Source organism: Phasianus colchicus, chromosome 2, assembly GCF_987193195.1.
Source record: "Phasianus colchicus chromosome 2, bPhaCol1.hap1.1, whole genome shotgun sequence".
Taxonomy (NCBI): Eukaryota; Metazoa; Chordata; class Aves; order Galliformes; family Phasianidae; genus Phasianus; species Phasianus colchicus.
Genome location: NC_143437.1, coordinates 58050349 through 58070808, shown reverse-complemented (window position 1 = coordinate 58070808; position 20460 = coordinate 58050349). Strand labels below are relative to the sequence as shown.

The 20460-nt window shown below is 34.2% G+C and overlaps 1 protein-coding gene across 2 annotated transcripts in view; it reads left to right on the top strand.

Annotated features, from left to right (window-relative positions):
- LAMA2 (laminin subunit alpha 2) overlaps nt 1-20460 on the top strand; it is a 335772-nt gene that overhangs the window by 135817 nt on the left and 179495 nt on the right. For both annotated transcript variants that reach the window (XM_090135808.1, XM_090135806.1), the window contains exons 10-12: nt 193-353; nt 4432-4572; nt 5839-6012. In XM_090135808.1, coding sequence (XP_089991934.1) covers nt 193-353; nt 4432-4572; nt 5839-6012 — 476 coding nt within the window. The remainder of the gene's footprint in view (nt 1-192; nt 354-4431; nt 4573-5838; nt 6013-20460) is intronic.

Here is a 20460-nt window from a genome sequence, read left to right as displayed (position 1 = left end):
ATTCAGCTCTCAGACAGGATACTGAGTTGAGTCAGTGTAGGTCTGAGCCAGAGTTTGTTACACCTACGTACCAGAGTACATATGAGTATGTTGCACCTACGAACAGTGTTGCTTTAAGAACTCTAATAAACATATCCAATAATAGTAATAATAAATCAAAGGTGTATCATGTTTTTTTTCCCTCTTCCATAGACATGTTGCCTGGTTTCTGTCACTGCAAGACTGGCTATACAGGAGAGCACTGCAATAGATGTGCATTGGGTTATACGGGATATCCTGACTGCCTGCCCTGCAACTGCTCAGTGGAAGGCAGTGTGAATATTGACCCTTGTGTAGGTCTCTGCGTCTGTAAGGTATGGATATGAAATTCTTGTGAGCCACAGGATGATATTAATGATACTGAAAGATTACTATCAGTGATTTTCTATCATATAGCGATGTTCCACTGTCCTACCTACATACATTAATGTCTATGGCAGCCAGTACTCATAGAACTGTTGTTCTTGGTCCTGTGAAGCCTTGGAATGTTCTGTATCACCCTGGAACTCACTGTAATTAAACTAGGTATCTAGTAGCCTGTTGCATGTCTTAGAAGAGACAGTTAAGAAGTTTGTGAATTATTTGCGTTGAATTTCTACCTCTCGTTTGTTCAGAATCTATATGTTTGAAGTAATATGGACCCTAAAAGTATCCTGAAATATGACCTCAAATGAGAAAATCTTTTGAATGTGGAGGTGGTGTCTTAAAATAGCATTTTGGCTATAATACCCTGTTTTAATTCCATACAGAGGGCATTCTTTCTTGCCTTGGAATGGTTTTATAAAAATTTTTAACATATTTAGCTTTTTGTTTATTTTTTTGTGTTTGTTTGTTTTCTTTTCTTTTCTTTTAGTCATCCTTGCTATACAATGAATTTCTTAATTTCTAAGAAGCAAGTTTTAAAATGTTTTTTTCTTCTATTTGTTTCTATGTACCTCCAGCATTGATAAATCAAAAGAAAACACTTTTAAACAAAACAATTGCATCTACCTCTTACAAAATAAAAAAAAAAGCTTTACAAATGGTGATGTTCTGTAAATCACAGTTTAGTAAGTTAGCTTGAACATGACCAAAGGACAATTTATGGTACAGTGGGTCAGTTTTTGTGTTTCATACTTCTGGAAGTTTCTTTACCAAATTTAATTAACAGGATTAGAAATAAATGTGAATTTTAAAATATTTACATTATATCCCTAAGTACAAGAATGTACAAGAAGTACTTGACTCCATCAGTTCATGCAGCATGCACTCTGGTGTGACAGCTGAGCAGCACTGAAATCAGAGAATTAACCTTATCCTCACAACAAAACAGTTGCATGCTTTCTGTCAAAAATAAAATCTATCCATATTACAGTTCTAATTGACTATTAAGTCTAGAAGTCTAGAATTTACTACATTCTGAATTGAAACAATAGTTAAGATGTCATGTGCTACATAAAAGATAACTATTGCTGAATAGTTCTTATTTTTTACTTTATTTGTTTAATACCAAACTGACTTGTTGGTAAAATCAGTCTAAAATAAATGAATATTGTTCCTATCCAAAAGCATATACACTCTGTACACAGTTTTTTTCCTCCTTGGTTATTCTTTACCTCGTTTTTGATTCCCGTAATCTCCTTTTAAGTGCATGTAGTAGAAAAAAATAATATCATTTGAGACAGCTTAGATACTGATACATACATACACGTTTATTTTCACTAGAAATCTTCAAACTCAAGTCAAAGCAGATTATGGTCAAAAGGACACTGAAATCATCAAATTAGCTATGCTCCATATGAAGACTAAAGAGGGATGTCTGAACAAGTTAATAGCAGGTCTTAGGAAAAATGCTTCCCCTCTTTTAATCACATTTTTCAATTACATATAATGAGGTCTGAAATTTACTAAAGATAGTTTTCTTGTTAAGGAAATTGACTGCTGAAAAAAGTTCAAGTAACAAAATGTAAGTGAGCATTAGATTGTTATTTCTACCACATTAGCCAGAATAAACTGATGTACAAAAAGATGAGGGGTAACTATAACTGCCTGTTTTATCATGGATTGGCACAGAAAACGTTCTGAAGGTATATAGTCAAAGTTTTGTATCAGTTAAAAATGGACTAAAAATCAGATTGAGAAAAAAATTAGTCTATAGAAATATTGTTTCAATGCCTGAAGGATAGCTTAGATCTCTTCTCCTACTTTGTGTGTCCATTATTCAATGAACTTCATACCTACTGAAAAGAATTATCCAAGTTTTATTCACTGATGTCATTCTTTTGACTGCAGAATAGGACAGCTTTTCACTTAAACAGGTATATCTGCTTTTTGGTTCTCTTGTGGTTTTTTGTTTGTTTTTTCCACTTCCCAATCTGTACACACTGAACACTTCAGAAAGATCTGAAACTTTTATTAGCAGCATTCAGAACTGTAGTTTCTATGTTTGAGCTTGAGAGCATTTGGGTGCCTGCAAACTCCTATACATTATTATACTGTTATTTTTCAGATGAATCATGAGTATCTGGCTGATTTCAGCAAACCAATGACAATAATATGTTAATTGATTTACACTGAAATTGGTGGTGAAAAGGTAAAAATGTCAAAGGTAAAAACTACTGACTCACAGTTTTGAGTTGTTCTATGGAGATTTTTGGTTTGTTGAAGAGACTTTTATATTATGTTCTTGAAGAACAGAATTAATATTGTACAATAATAGAGATGGAGTGAAGATATTTTGCTAAAGATGTTTTTAATGTAAAAGGCCTACTCTATTTTATTATGTTGGCCCCCCAACATCAGAGGTGGATGTTGGTGGTCTGGCAGTAGAGGTGGAACCTTCCCACCCACATTCCATTACATTTTGTCACTGTATGACAGATGGCTGTGGAGGAGCAGTCTGATCAAATGACTTCTAACATGGAAGTGCCTATGAAACAAAACGGGCTGTCACTTAATTCTTCCCTGTGGAAAAAAAATTCATCTGTTGGCATTCACAGATGCTTGCTGAACAATTATGGGGACCAAAGAGTGTATTTGAGCACAGTGAGTTGATGGGTATTGTGTTTCATCAGTGGTGACCGATATGTGAAATTGAAGCCATGTTCTGGATGGCCATGCAGATTTTTACGAGCCTGGCATGCAGGCTCTTGTTCTTCATTGGCAAAAATATGTAGGTAATGGTGGTAAATATGTTGGAAAATAACGTTTTGTAGCTGAGAATTTTCTCTGTCAGTGTTCTTTCTATCTGTTGCATTTTCCCTGAAAATAAATAGAAGGCATTACATTCAGAGCAACCAATGTAAAAGTGTTTTTTAATGTACAGTAGTGACAGTCTATTCATTTTTTTGTTTGTTCTCTATATTTATTTATCACCTTCCCTCTTATTGCCTCTTTTAATCCATCTCCTATAACTTTGCCTTTTTTTCCTCCGTCTTTGCAGCATCTTAGCCTGGAGGCTATCAAATGGCTTTTGTTGAACTTATTTCAGAGGAACAAATTTCAAGCAAGCTTAGACTACACAGTGTGGGCAGGCTTTTCATAATGTGTTCATTCTCTGCTGACTTGCAGCCAACGATTTTGTCCTGTATGCACACCATAGAGCACTATCTCCAGGATTCAAGAAACTGTATATAACGCTGTAGAAATGGGAAAAAGAATTCTGTCCTGTCTATAATGAATTATTAAGCCAGTGACATAATATATTTATTGTGCAATGTATTTCTTGCTGAAAAGAATGCTTTATCTTTTCCTATGGGACAAATTGATTAATTGGGTAAGGTAAGCAGGACTTACTGCACAATGCAGGTTTTCTCTGAAAAGCATAATTACAAAATGCTAAGTTTAGAATCTTTCAAGTTCACTGCCTGCTTTCTATGGAGAAGAGTTTGTAACTTGGCTGCATGGCTGTCAAATACGTTTGAAAATGCAGCCCTTTCTACTCTTGAATTTAGCCTGGATTCCACCATTAGTCATAGGTCACTGAAAAACTGATGATGGAATGACTGGTATAACTAACACAAAGTTCTTGCAGTTTGTGTCATCTGTGAATGTTGATTTCTTCAGCCATACCTACGAACTGAGGTTGTTGAGGCCACAACATTTTGTCCCATGCTTCTTCCCTTCACACTCCCTTAAGCATACAGGAGATAAATTAGATTTGTCCCTGAAAGTACATGTATTCATATAGAGAAGAATTAAAAATCTTATGAAGTCAAAATTCTGTCTTCTGCCATGTATGGGTAAGTCTATTAGCTTATTGTGTAGAGGATCTAATTCTAGTATTTACTAATAAGAACAGCGATTCCTATAAATATCTTTGTAGTTCTGTATTAAAGCAAAAGAGAGTATGAAGCTGATTATCTCAAGTTCTAATCCGTGACAACCGAAGTAATATTCTAATGTGCATTTCAGGAACATGTTGAAGGAGAAAACTGTGATCATTGCAAATCAGGCTTCTTCAATCTGCAGCAAAGTAACCCCAAAGGCTGTGAGGAATGTTTCTGCTCTGGGAAAACAAATGTCTGCACAGGCTCTCACTTTACATACAGAAATGTAAGAAAATTCCTGCTGTATCAGTGTATGTCATTGATTCTGTGTTTTTGTGGGTTCTCACTTTCTGTTGGCACCAGTGTGCATCTTACTATATAACACTATGTATCTTTTTTTATGTCCTATACATTCTTTCATTTATCATGAAGAAAATACTTTAAAACTTTGTATTTTCTTCATCTGACGAAGTTCTGAAAAATATGTGATCAAACAGGGAGGAGTGCAAAAGAACTTAAAGCGTCACAAATGAAGCCATGTGCTTCAGTCCTAGAATATGCTTGCATAATCAGTACTAAATTAAATGTAATATATCCACAGAGCTTCCATAAGGAAAAGGGTTACCTTACAGGGGGCATTTTGAGTGTATTTCTTTTGCATACTGCATTCCTAGGAAAATCTGTGAAAGTGAGATAAAAGTGTTCTTCTTATTTGTACTCTAGAAAAAAATGTCTTCAGCATCAAATATACTCTAAACTTTACATTAGTTCTCAAAACTTACACACTGATTCCACTGTAACAGATGTATGCTACATATTCATATCTGTAGATCTAGTTTGGGAAATATGTTTCAGATCTGGTAGCTTCTGTTCTTGGTTGCACAGTATGCTAGAAATCTGAAAATAAAATCATATGCCTAGTGTGTTCATCTATGCGCCAGCATCTCGAAAAATTTCTAGCCCACAGCTAAACTAGTACATTATTCTGCTCATATCCAGGCTCCAGAAGCCATTCTTGTATGAACAGTGTGGTCATCTCTGCTGATGCAAAAGTTTTGATGCTCTCCAGCTTTTTTTTTTTTTAGGTTTTCTAAAATGCCTGTACATTTAAACTTGTAAATTGTAACACTTCAAAATTACGAATTAGTATGAATTATATTGTCTATGATAATCTGAAAATGTATATCCATTTGTCAGGTCATCTTCTGTACTCTCTTGTGACTGATATTATTTATTGTAAACTCATTTAATATATTCAGAGGAATCATGCATATTACTGTAAGGTTGAACTTCTGCCTCCCTCTGGGTGATACAAAGCACACAGTACTTCAGACAAACTACTCAGGAGTTCTATCTCCTAGTTGAAAAAAATAAGAGAAATTTTTATTGTTATTTACCCTATTATTTCTTTTGTTCTTAAACTGCCTTTAATCGTATTTATAAACCTAGTCACTTTTTTAAAAAATGAAAGAATTAGAGATGGTGACAGTTGAAATGATTGATGTCATAATTCTGATTGTAATATGTTTTGTTTTGTTTTCTGCCATCATAGATAGAAGACATGAATGGTTGGTATCTAGTTGGCTTATCTGGTCTCATCAGAGATACTCCTGAGCAGAAGAGTATTGGTGGGCGTCAGCAGCTTAGCATCAACAACGTGTCTGCACGTAAAGTACTGCCACAGACTTATTATTGGAGTGCACCCAGTTCTTATTTGGGCAACAAAGTAAGTGCAGATGGTACTTGCCTCAACACTACTTTGGCTTATTGGGGGGGGGAAATAAAAAATAGGTTTTGAATGGGGGTGGAACTGAGATAAAGCTGGATAGCTATCTGACCAGTAAAATTTCAAGCAGGAAGGAATGAGGCATATGGAGTGTTCTTCAGATGCAAAAAATATACAGAGAAAATTAACTAAGTATCTTTGACCTTCTGCCTATTTTGGGTTTCTGGTGTCAGATATTAGAGTAGTCTTTATAGTTTGCTGTATTATCTTTTTTTTTAATTATTATTTTTGAATGAAGTAGTTGGCATGTATTTCATCTTGTCCTGTTCCCACTTTTCCCACTTTATCTTCAGCTCTGAAAACTCATTCCTTCATCTGCTTTTCATAAGATGCAAGTTGCGTATCAGATGTTGTGGGGGTGTGTTACAAAACTTTAATGTTTAGCAAGAGATTTGTGTAGGGAGTACTTTGCCTTAGAACTCAGAAGATCCTGTTCTGAGCTCTGCACCAGTTCTGGTGCATATAATTATCCAAGTCTACATGTGTGCGCATACACAGACATTCATGCTTTGCAAGTTTATGCCAAATATTTGCTTTCTAAAGTCATGAGTGCCTTAGTGGTCTGACTGTTGGTCTTTTAGGCTTCCTACTATTACAAATGATACTCTCAGAAAAATCCTTTTTTTTTTTTTTTTTTTTTTCCTGGAGAATAAGACTAAGGTCTGAATGAGTTCTAAATGTGAAGAAAGATAAACAGCTTTCCATTTCTTATAATGTTGATTATGGTAAAAATTTATCTAAAGTACTAACATAACACAAGCACTTTTCCTACTGTACTCTCTTCAAGCTAGTCAACCTCTTATTTATTTATTTTCTTCCTTCTGGCTGAAAATCAACATGACAGAAGGTAAACAAGCATGTAGAAACTAAATAGAATCATTCCAAAGAATTGGGCATCCTGTTCAAGGGAATAATTTGTTAAAGGTAGTCAGGCCTGTTTCATTGGTCAAGGGAGAGCTTTTCTATAATTTTCCATACCTAGTGAACTTACCTTGTGATAAAAAGTGGTACTTTTCCAGACAGAATTTCATCCTCCTTCTATTCAGTGAGCAAAATAATGATAAGAATGTGCACAAAGTACTTGAACACGGAAGATATTTTTTCAGTGTAATTTGGAGGTCCTTCGTGGTTACTGTCAGACACCTCTTTATGAATGAAACAGTTTCCTTAATAACAAAACTATATACATTTTTGATACTACACTAATACTGAAAGCAATCAGAAATTACCACAGTACATCATAACTGTCATGATGCATCATGTAAATTGGAGTCATAAAGACCTGCTTAGCCCATACGATACAGTGGGAATGGAAGAAGTCATTATTTGCAAACTCAAACATTTCTCTAAACAGCTGCAGCTGGATAAAATCAAGCAGCTGAAACCTAATGAAAACACTCTTTCCTGAGACTGATTGCTAGCTGTAATGTAGTATGATAGTTGGTATTGCAGAGCAGGTGAGCTTCTTTAAGAACTTTTGTCTTAGAAAAATTTAGGAAATCTCGAAGCAAGATGTACATTTCTATTGTAATTCACCAACCTTGTGTCACAGAAAACCACTTGTCCTTTTTATTGTTAAAATTACTGTTCTGAAATGGTCCTCCTGAAAATAGAATTGAGTTACAAAGCACAGTAACCATTCTGCATTTTCCAGTTTTCAAATATATCTCAAAATCCTTATTTAAAATGTTTCTTTTAATATAAAGTTGGCATGTTGCGAATAAGCCTCCACAATATTGCTTGCCATATGTACACTATCTGCTTGTTTCACATCTCTCTCAAAATGCTTCTTCTGTTTAAAAAAATAATAATAATAAATTAAGTGGGATATTCTAAATGTGCAGCCTTCAGCATCCTTTTTCATGAATTGTATTAGACTATACGAAACCAATCTTTATGTCTCCAAAGAGGGATTACAAATAACCAAAGATTATAGATGATGCAGTAAAGTTTTTTATGTAAAAGTGAGACTAGAACATAGATTATTTTAACATCACTTGTATCCTCTCATTCTCCTAAACATACATGCTAATAGCACAGCTTCAACTGTTTTGTACTAATACAGATAATTATTTGGGGGGAGGAGACAGTTATTTTTTGTGCCTGACTATATAATACTTTTGAACTAAAAACCATTTTTGAAGCAGAATGCATTTTGGAAGTAATCTGGGGGAATTTAATTTCTAGTGGATAATTGGGAAGAACAAATTTAAAGTGGCTAGTATTAAAGTTTTACTAAGTATGATAAAATAGTTTATCTTCCTGCCTGCTTTGTAATAACCTACTGAACTAAGGATTAGAGCAATCATGAGAACAAGTGGCCTGCCTGTTAAAACTTGTAGTTACTGAAAAATGTACTTATTCTATCAACTCTAATTACATTGTTAGATGTTTAAAAGCATCATTTGTTTTTTTTGTCAGCACTTTTTTGTCAACCAACCTGTACCTGTATATTAAATGGTAAAGTATTTTTATAAATTTGCCTGAAAGTGTTATGAGTTACACTCTGATACTATTTGACTAGAACACTGAAAGGAGAGTATAAATTAATTAAAAATTAGGTACCAACCTTCTTCATTAAGTCAGACTATATCAAAAATTAAAGCAAAAGATGCTTATATAATGGGCTTTGTTAGATAGAAAATATTCTAGTACATGTTTCTCAAGTCTCATGTACTTGTAAGCATCCATATATGCATCCATTGTCCTTTCTCTGAACGCTAGTAAAAATCAGGACAGCAGCTGAAAATTTTGTTTTGAGTCTCTGCATGCAGAACAATAAGGGAATTTTGTTCACCTTAATAATGCCATTTCATTTCTTTTGCCTATTCTGTGTAACCTGTTTGCTGGCTTTAAAAAGTCAATGTTTCTTTGATTCTAGGCATGAAGGCTGTAATAAGCCTGCAGCCAGTATGTACAAACTCCAAAAAATCTATTGGTCTTTAAAAAGTATTTTAGTATGGAAAGATATAGATTGAGATGGGGTGAGGAGCTTTTTTTTTTTTTTTTTTTTTGTGACATTATCTGCTGCAGACAGCCCAGAATACTTCATAGGATTAAATATTGAATTCTATAATAATCACAAGCTAGGTCTTTATGGCTTTTATGTTTATTTCCTTCCATTTGTTTTCATTTCTTAGGCAATTGTGGTGCAAAAGGCAGAATAATGTAGAGCAAATTGCAGTCTACAGCTCACAGAGGGAAAGGAAGGAGTTGAAACCCAAAACATAAAGAAGCGTAAATAATACAATAATCATCTGGAACAGAAATGCCAGGATCAATTGTCCTAAATTATTAATGCACCTAAAACCAGAAAGCTTCATCTAGTATTGTTGTGGTGTCAGATGTCAAGACTTTCTGGTATGCAGGACATTATTGAATTAGATAAATCCCCAAGTCTTTTTCTTGATTTTACTTCCTGCCTCAAAAAGGAGAACAATCTAATGCCTTTTGATGTAAATGGATATCCAAGATGCAAACTAAGAAGTTATTGGAGGCTACTTTTTTCTGCTATCATTTTGTTTAGAAATTTATTCACTTCTCAGGAAAAGCAGTGACTGACTTAGCGTACAAAATTACAGTAAACTCTGTCTTAAATTTAGCCTGCATTTGTCTGTATGAGTTTTTTCAGGAAACTGAGGGAGTGAAACTTAAGTTGTCTAATGTTTTCTTCCATAATGTGCCTTTGAAAAATACTTCGTTCACCTTGTTGTATGGAGAATTAGGCCCTCGTATAGAAGATTAGTTGGCACAGATGCGTTTCCCTAATCTAAATCTAATATTTTGGAACAAAATGGCAATGCTTGAAGTATCTGCTGATTATTTGAAAGACTTTTTCAATAGTGATGGAAGTCCATCACTTCATGATGAATTAGCTTTACTTATATCCTGTGCACAGAAATGCGTTTCAGCACCAGATTTGACCATGTAACAAAGAGCATCTACAGTAGGAAAAATAAGAAAGGAATGTAGTATGGAACATGACCATGTCATTTATGATTTATCAAAAACAATGTTCTGCAGGCATTAATTGATTCTTAACGTCTTGTACATTTGTATGAAATACTTATATGTACATTATTCACGTGTGAAATAAACATGAATAGGCATCAGTAGCAGATAGTATTCCAGAAATCTCCATTTGGTGTAACATCCCTAAATTTATTCACAGTTGCTGCAAATCCTCAGATTTTTAAAAAATTCTATCTAGCCAACAGATGGCAGAAAATTAAGATGGATCATTTGAACCTAAATAAAAATACTTCAACTTCTTTTGACTTTTATATTTGAATAAAAACTTCTAAAAAAAAGAAGAAAACACCAAAAACAGCTGGCTTAGTTTATTGGTATGTTTTTATTTTCTAACAAGTAAAACCTAATCTAATATGAAGAACATAATTTTATTATAAATCAGAATCTAAATTGATTAAAATTAAAATTAAGTCACCATGGTAAACAGGTTCAGTCAACAGTATGAATTAGTTTTCAACTTACACTAAGCATGCTGCTTAGTTTATTAGCACTTTTTTTCACTATAACTTTTAAAAACTGAGGCAATAGCCAAATTCAGATACTGAAAGGAATAGACAAACAACTGGAGTACAAGTGAAGAGCGAAACATTTTAAAGATAAGAAACACGGCTGACTGATTCTTTCTTTAAGTTTGCTAAACTTATACTACACAGTTTAGATTATTTAGCTTTGATGAAATATTCTCTCAGCATGGCTCCAAGAAATGTGACAAAATTGTATCTATGCATCCTTTCATACTGATGACTAGCCAAAAATTTGCTTGATCCTCAGTAGAAAATAAAACATTCCTGTACTCATGAACTACCTTATTTGTAGTGTTCAGCTACTCGTTACTGAGGAGAAAACCACCAACCCACCAAAGCATAAGTACATTTCACAAGCTTTTTTCCTTTTTAATTCTTTCTAATGATGTTTGGATAGCCCCTTGGGACTGTTCAAGTACAGCTTTTATTGTGATTTCAGTGTAAACTCCGATACATTTTAGACTTCTTTGAGCCTCTGAAGTCAGTTTGAACAGGACTCAGAATCTGACCAGCTAAGTCCACTAACAGCAGTAATAACATGTATCCCATCACACATTTAATTTCTTTCTGCTAAAATCATCTTACTTAGTGCTGTAAAGAAAAGAGGAAATTTATTATAGGTGAAATTATTTTATAAATCCAAAGTTTCCTTTGCTTTAACTTCTTGCCCAAGTTTGCCTTGAAGGTAAGGATTTTAGTCAATAGAAAATCAATAGGAAAGTGGAGAAACAAACAAACAAACAAACAAAAAAAATGAAATAGAAGGGATGTAATGTTAGAGAAAAAATACTAAGGGGCACTAGCAAATAGTGATAGTAAATTTCTTGCTAGATTAAAAAGTCTTACTCTTCTTAGGTCTGATCCAAAAATTAAAATACTGAAGGATGAAAGAAAGCAGAAGAAAAAGTCTGCCACTTAGAACTAACATGTCAAATGATTTGTAGTGAGTTCTAATGAACATGCAAAAAAAAGAAGCATGGTGACAATGGTTTAATATACCTGAGCTTGAGATAGCTAAATTAAATGGTGGTTGCTTAAGCCTGCAAAGGAATTGACATTTGAAGTGAGGTCATATGGTGTTTTTTACACACAACATACATTTTCAGCAAAGAAACTTTTGCTTTGAAGGTGATAATTGGAGTTACTTGATCATCACAAGTTACCTGGAAGTAAATAGTATTATGGAATGTTGCACGTAGTGTCATGTTGTATTTATACATTTATATGTAAATCTCCCCTTCAAGCTGTGCTGGGGAGATTCTGGCTGGATGTTAGAAAATACTACTACTCTGAAAGATGGTCAGGCACTGAAATGGGCTGCCCAGAGAGGTAGTGAAGTCACTGACCCTGGAGGTGTTCAAGGAACATTTGGGCATTGCATTGAGGGACATGGTTTAGTGAGAGCTCTTGGTGATCAGTGGTTGATTGGACTGGATGGTCGTGTGGGTCTTTTCCAACCTTGGTGATTCTATGGTTTTACCAGTTAATAGATCTGATAGACCTAATTCAACTTTGTTAATGGTACATTGCAACCATTACCATTAGAAAGAAGTCCTATATTTTTTCAATAAAATATTGTTCTACTGTATATTTTAAAATTTGATTAATAGTAATTAAAATCAAAATTTTTAAATGACAAAGCACTATGGCTAACTAGAGTGTAGAAGAAAAGAGAGTGGCTCAACAGCATTTCAAAATGTACATATTCAATTATGAAGTCATTAGCAAAAGAAAACTGAAAAAGGCAAAAGTTGCTTTTCCTTTTATTGTATATTTGCTTCTGGGACGTAATAACTAGCTCCACAACTAATTCTAATAAAAAAATACATGATTTCAAATTCTTGGCTTCATAAATATTGGTGAATTAAATAAATATAAATATTGGTGAGTTATATAAATATGATTGGTGTGTGGTAGCACTACTGTGATGAATGTCTGAGCAGCTCTATTTTTCAGAGTGATACTCCATACTTACTAAATTTCCAGTTAGTCACCAAAAAACAAAGTATCAAAATCCTCACTTTTGTATATTTTGACTTTTTTTGACAGAGAAAGGCGGACTATCTTACTCTTCAGATCTTTTGATATTAACATCAGATTCTCCAGTTTTACTGGGACTGTCTGGGCTTGAGTTAGCTTTCTTCATATCAGGCTATATGATACTATGTCTAAAACAATGTAAATAAAATGCTAGGCTTTTGACTCTTGACAAGCAGAGTTTATACAGCATCAAGGCTTTCTCTCTAACCTCTAAGTCAGTAAGCTGGGAGTGGGCAAGAAATGAGAGAAGATACATTTAAGACAGCTGAAGTGGCCAAAGTGATATTTAATATCCAAATAATATCCCTGTTTAATATCTTTATTGATGACTTAGATGAGGAGATTGAATGCACCCTCAGTAAGTTGCAGATGATACCAAGTTAGGAGGACGTGTCCATCTGCCTGAGAATAGAAAGACCCTACAGAAGGATCTGGGTAAGCTGGATCTCTGGGCTGAGGCCAATGGGATGAAGTTCAGCAAGACCAAGTGCTGGGTCCTCCACTTTGGCCACAACCACTCCAGGCAGTACTACAGGCTTGGGGCAGAGTGGCTGGAAAACTGCATAGAGAAAAAGTACCTGGAGGTGCTTAACTGAACATGAGCCAGCAGTGTGCCCAGGCAGTCAAGAAGGCCAATGGAATCCTGGCTAATATCAGAAATAGTGTAGTCAGTAGGAGCAGAGAAGTGATTGTCCCTCTGTGCTCAGCACTGGTGAGGCCACGTCCTAAGTACTGTGTTCAGTTTTGGGCCCTTCACTAGAAGAAAGACATTGAGGCCTTGGAGAGTATTCAGAGAAGGGCAAAAAAGCTGTTGAGGGGACTGGAGCACAAGTCTTTTGAGGAGCGACTGAGGGATCTGGGATTGTTTAGTTTGCAGAAGAGGAGGCTCAGGTCTGTTGTTATTGTCCTCCACAACTACTGAAAGGAGGTTGTGGTGAGGTGGGAGTCAACCTATTCTCCTGTATAACTAGTTTTAGAATGAGAAGGAATGGCCTCAAGTTGCGCCAGGGGAGGTTCAATTCAGGTATTAGGAAAAATTTCTTCTACAAAGGAGAGGTCATGTGCTGGAGTGGGCTGTCCAAGAGGTGACTGAGTCACCAACCCTGGAGGTGTTCAAGAAACTTGTAGATGTGGGACATGGTTCAGTGGGTAGTATTCGTGGTAGGTGGACAGTTGAACTAGATGATCTCAGAGGTCTTTTCCAACCTTTGTGATACTGTGATTCCATTATATTCTCCTAGCATGTGACGTGATATGCTCAATAGTAAAAGTTCAGAAAAAGAGGAAGAATGCGACACAGGTTTGACTATGGCATTTGCCTAGCTGCATGTGATTCGGCCCTACTTTCCAGGAACCTGCCTACCTGAGGGTAATAGTGACTAAATTCCTCTTGTTGCTTTGCCTTCATATACAGCTTTTGCTTATCCTTTAAATCTGTCATTACCTTGATCCATTAATCTTTTCATCTTCCTTCTAGGGGAGGGATGGGGTAAGAGTTAGGGTTGTTTGACTGTTGTCTGGGGTTAACTCACCACAACTCCATGGAAGTTATGGATGAAATAAAACCTTAAAGCATTTGATAAAAGAAGTTTGCACCTTAAGGCATTTGGCAGAAGAATTTAGGAGTATGGCTGCAATATTCTTTAAAAAATTGAGAATCAAATGGGAACCAAAGCTGACAAGAATGAAGCACAACAGCGATTGTAAGTTTGAAATACTGGTTTAGTTTTAATTTGTCTTTATTATTCTTTATCCAAAATATTTTAATATCACGAATCGCTCGTGTTAATCTAATATCTGAACATCCTGTAGGTCCTGTGTCTTGTGCATACAGTTCTATCCATCTCATCTATTCTACCATTACCTGACTGCTGAAAATTTTTGAATGGATCCATATTGCTTCATTTAAGTTCTAGTAGGCAAAACGATCTCTATTCTTCTACATTCCCATAAGGTTTACATACTTTAAGATGTTAGCAGAAATTATCAGAACAAAGATTTTATTTTCCAAAGAGAGACTCTAACTACAATAAAATTTCTTTTGAAAGAAAAGTGGAAATTTTTAAATATTCAGTAAGTTTCTAGAAGGGAAGATTACTCTAACTACAGAATGAATTTGTCTTTGTCTTACTGAACCCAAGAGACAAAGGGGTTAAGACCAGGTATTTGGCACATTGAAAGACTAATCATGTGCTCGAACCCCAGTCTGAACTGAGATGAATTATTAAACAAGTGGTTTGTTAGGTGATTGAATATTACCTGCAAAGCACCACTCATCTCCTTGAGGCGCATCTATGGTTAACTGAATTGAGCCAATTAGACTGACTGTCTCTTCAATGAGTTGTGACCTATCAATGGTAATAGCATATTATGATGATAAATGAACCTATCTTTCAAACTGAAGCCTGAGTATACACTTCAGCAGTTTCCCTGAATCACAAGGCCATTGCCTCTCAACTTCAGATTGACAGAAGCATCAGCAATGAGAGTAAATAGTATGCATGAGTAGATACGGGTGATTGTTGAACCCAAATGAATATATTTACAATTATTCTTGGTGAAATTGTTTTGTTTGTTTTAATGGACCTGCCTGAACACTCCATATTTGCTAGAAGTACCTAACATTTCTCACAACATGTTCAATATCACTCCTGTCTCCTGAGATGGCTGGATGAATTTCTGATTGGTATCTACTTGCCTTTTCAGTCTCAGGGGCGCTCTATGTTGTGATGTAGGAGAATATTTTCTTTTTCTAATTGAAGAGTTTGTTTTATTTGTTTTGCCTTCTCAATCTTATTAATTTGCTGTCCAGAAGTAATTTCCTCATAATAATACAAAAGTTAGAGGGATTGTAACACTACCAATATTTTTCATTAATTTCTTTCATAGTTTTGAAATCTTCAAATGTCATGAAATATCTAGAATGGTTGTGGATCACTTCTTTGTTTTGTTTAACCCTTTGTGGGGACAGGAATTTTTTCCACAATTAAGGCAGCTGTTTCAACAGCTTTCTGTACAAGTTTTCTTCTGTTGTTTTTGTGTATTTTTTTTGATTGATTTATAGTTAAGGATTTCAATCTATTTTTATTAACTTAAAATAACAGGGCCCGGTCATATAGAGTTTCAATTTACTGTCCAAAAACAAGATCTTGGTTATATATAAAATTTTTAGTTGATTTCCCAAGAAATGCTTTTATAAAGTTTTGAAATATATTTTGCTAATGAACAAGATAGCTACAATATTTCAGTCTGCTCTGAAAGTATGGCCTAGAGTGAGGACTTCACTGAATGAAGGCTTTAAGCTGTGCAACTGGCCAGAAAGCAAAGGAATACTATGTATATCCATCCTCCCTCCTTAATATGTATATAATAGGACAAAAACATCTGCAATTCTGAGTTTGCTTTGCCATGAACTGGATGACACCATTAATATTGCAGCAATATTAATATATATAAATACTTTGAATAGTAGTACACAGATTTCCATCAGTATTTTATTTCCCACGCTCCAGAAAGCCATACTATAATATTTAATTTATATTAAGGGGATTTGGTTTTTTGTTTTTTGTTTTTTGTTTTTTAAAAAATAAGGTTATCAAGATCTGTTATGTTATTAAGGGAACATTTTCTTCTTAAATGTTTTGAATAAAATTAGGCAGTATACAGCTATGCATACATCTACTTATTTAAAATGTTTGCCGTGTTAAAAGAGCAGATAAAACCCAGAAAAGTGAAATGAAAAACAAAATGAGTAGTAAATCAGTATCCTGTTGTCATTAGCTATGGAAAACAATATTTCCTAATTTAATAAGAGAAGACAGTCTAAACTAATAAAACAGGTGGAATTAAACTGTGTTGTTTTTTTTTTAACTTGCAAAGTAGATTTGTGACAACAGATGTCCTTAAAGATAATCAAATAAATAGAAATGTTGTTTAGTCAGCTGTGTCTTATTACTTAAGTATTTGAGTTAATTCTGTTTAGTCTGCTGTGGTGAAACATGCTTTTGAGAATGAACTTTCTACAGATTTATTGCTGTGGTTCATGTGATGCTATGTACAATCCAGTAAATTACTTCTCTCTTTCATAGATGATATGGTAGTTCAGCTTAGGTAGATGCACAAAAATATAGTTTCGTCAGTCTCTTGTGTCTTTAGTTTTATGTCATAATATATATGCGTTTGAATACAAATAGCTTTCTACATTTGTCTCAACTCTCCAACAGAAATATGAATGTATGACACAAAGTGTCCAAGAGAATAAAACTAACCACATGGGATTGAAGACACTTAGAAAGTTAGAGATATGAGGATGATCGAGGCAACCTTTCTTAAACAAACTTTGAGATTTTTACATGAAAGCTAGCTCCAAATTCTTCATTCAAATACTCACTTGGAGATTTTATACCAAACATTTTCAAATTTTCTTTTAGAAAAATTGCAGTGAGATAATTTTTTCATAGTTTGGCCCGTGATTTTGCCATATCAATTCTTCTGAGCCTGTCAAATATTAATGTAGATTTTCTGAGGTACTGTGGCATGCATTTGAGGATCTGTAGTTTGTATGTTTTCTTTTGTTACTGGAAAGAGATTAGTAGTAGTTGAAAATTATTAATATTTGGTAACAAGCCCAGCAACTCAAAAATATATTCTTCCCAACGTGACTGTGATCAAATAGATAACCTAATCAGCAAATCATCAAATGCATTACCAAGCCTTCACAGAATTCTGTGGGGAAAAAAAAAAAAATAATTATCTCGTTGTCTGCAAAATTCAAGGAGATAAATTGCATCTGAAAGACTTAAGAGAGTCAAAACAGTTAAGATTCCAAGTCTCAGAGTATATCCTGACCATCCCCACAGTGAGATGCAATTCCAAATTAAGTAGAAGTACATCCACTGTTTCATAGCAGTCTAATCAAACTCTGAAACTTTTATGAAAATGTGTGTGAAAGCACAGTTGCTATTGCATTTCAGAATTATAAATCTGATGGTTTTGTGCAAGTTCCAGACAAAAGTATGTTTACATTAGAAAAGCATTTCCACATTTTCAATGTAAGCTTTTGTAAAAGCAAAAATCCAAAAATTCTTATGAAGTTCACACATTTTAGTGTAAAGAATGAAGAATTTTCCCCTCTAGTTATATGTATTTTGACTCATTATTCTATACTTTTGGACTACTGTCTGTATACCTTGCTCATTGCCATTGAGAGTGTTGCTCTCAAACGTAGCTTTACTTATTTTTCCTATAAATCATTGTTTAGCTCCTTTGTCTACTTTCTTTCCGATGCCATGAACAAAGTCAGTTTTGAGAAATATAATGCTGTAGATATATTGTACAGCATGTTAAGTTTATTCTGATCACATATTGTATGTTTCAAAAGGTAAGTGCTTTTGCTTCCCTTTATCAGATTATAATTCTTTCAAGCTGTCTTCCGGTATTTTGGAAGGCTAAATGCTGTAGGTTCTGTTTAGAAAATGGTTGTTAGATGATAAATGAAGTGTGCTACCACAACTGAACCTTATATTTTCCTGAATGCTGCTAAAAATTAGAAAGTTCTAGAAATCTGTAAGGTTTTTTTCTCTTTTCTTCCAAAGATTCCTGTTTTTTTTTTACCAGAAAATGCATTTAAATTGTTGTGTAGGTTTCCCTTATGTCATTTGAATATTCAATTTCACTTAAACAGATTTCTGTATAAAAGATATGCAGAACTTGTAGCTGTGTTCTGCTGTTTCACTTATGTTTACAGAAGACAAGTTAAACAGATTTTTGATCTTACCTACTAAACCTCTTCTGATATTTTTACACCACAAATACAATTTCATATTCAAATGACAAAATCTTCACAAAGCTGAAAAATCATCTATAAGATTCTCTATTTACGTACCTGAGATTTTTTCTGTGATGATAGGGGAGATCAATAGTAAAAATATGTCTAGTGACTATAGTCACCCATGTCTTCAGAAATGAAGTTCCAGCCTTCCAGAAGTTGAATGCTTTTTAATTTGGGAAGGCTCACCTTTCATAATTACTAAAGCATATATATTACTGCTGCAGCAATTCATAAAGCACTGAAAGTATGAGTTATTTACCAAAATGTGTTCACTAAATTTAAGCTTCTATCCAAAGCAGGATTTATTTTGGTCTAGGCAGGTAGTGACTGACACTTTACAATAAGTGAATGATAATTAATGCTTCATTAATGAAAAATGATCCATCATAATGATTATTGCTGTCTATGCTGAATTATGATAAAATACTTATGAAGGGATGACACCCATTGTAAAACCTAATATATATCATTATGTATGTAATTATTGTCAGTGTTAAAACAATGAATACCAAATGAGCGAGTAATAGGAGGAACACTAAATCTAAATTTTACTCATTATTCATGGTGGTAAAAATACGTAATTTTTATCACAGATTTATATCATAATATGTATGTATACAAGTTGACTGTAATGTGAAACCATCTGGAAAATTTGAACAGTGCACCAAAAAGTTCTCAACCATGCATTAAAAGGACTTTTTAATATTTTTTTTAAATGCAAAATTTTGAAAGTTCAAAGGAAGTAGTTTGAATACTGCCCTGTAGGCCATAAATCTTCTTTTCTTTTGTATACAAAGCAACTTAAATAGAATTCCCAGCAATATGACAGTGGCAATTAAGCAACCATTTTATTGTTTGTATGCTTTATTATCCTGACTGTGTGAACAAAAGCGTGAATAGTAAGAGACATGAGCTTCCCTAATAAGTAGTACATCACCTTGGGACAGCATTCAATGTCTTGTTAAGAGCAGAGATAAAAGCATTCAGTAAGCTAGCTCCAGCTATGAGTAACTGGTGTGTTCAATGAGCTCCTCAAAGTTCCCAAGATTGTAACTGTTGTCTGTAGCCCTAATTTGCTATTGTAAGCTTTCTGAGAATATGTAACATGTTCTCTTAATTAATTTATTCATTCCTTGTTAGCTTTTGTGCCAATTCTTCACAAGAAGATTTAGATAGCTACATGCTGTAGAGATAATTGTGTTGTTAATGACTGAACCTAATATATCAAATGTTCACACTGAGTTCTTGTGTTTAGGGAGGAGAAAGGGAAAAAGTGGAGTTCATGGGAGAACTGTATCTAGGAACACTGGATTCATATTTGTGTATTATCTGATTCTGATTTAGATAGCTAAGAAAAAAATGAAGTGATTATTAGGTAGTTTTAAAAGGTTTCTTTTTTTTTTTTTTTAATTTGTTTTTGTGTTTATTTTGGGTTTGTTTTGTTAAAATAACTACAGTGAAAATTCCCCCATTTTATCTCAGTCTGTATCAGGTATACAATTACAGATCTTTGATCCAGATCTTTATTAAGTTATCTGTTCTGTGGATCTCTGTTAGGTATTTTACAGTGGCTCTGTGGAAGAATTTTAACCTGCAGAGCATTTCATATGAAACAGGAACACAATGTGTAATCAAGCAGTAAACTGCAAACAGAAGAGGAACTTGTCCTGAGAGGGAGATCATAGATTTAGGAAAGGATATCATAGATTCTTGCAAAGTAATTTTATTTGGTTCTTCAGGGAATACAGAAAGAGCAATATATTATCTTCTGAGTATTTTTTTATTATTATTATGACTGTGAGGCACTGCAAGAAACGTTTATATGTCCAGTTCTTGGCATAAAATAATGAACCTTCTGTATGTTTCAGAGAAAAAGACAAAGTCTGAAAAAAGCTGCATATCATAGAATCATAGAATTATTTTGGTTTGAAGGAATCATCTAATCCCCTCCCATCGGTAGAG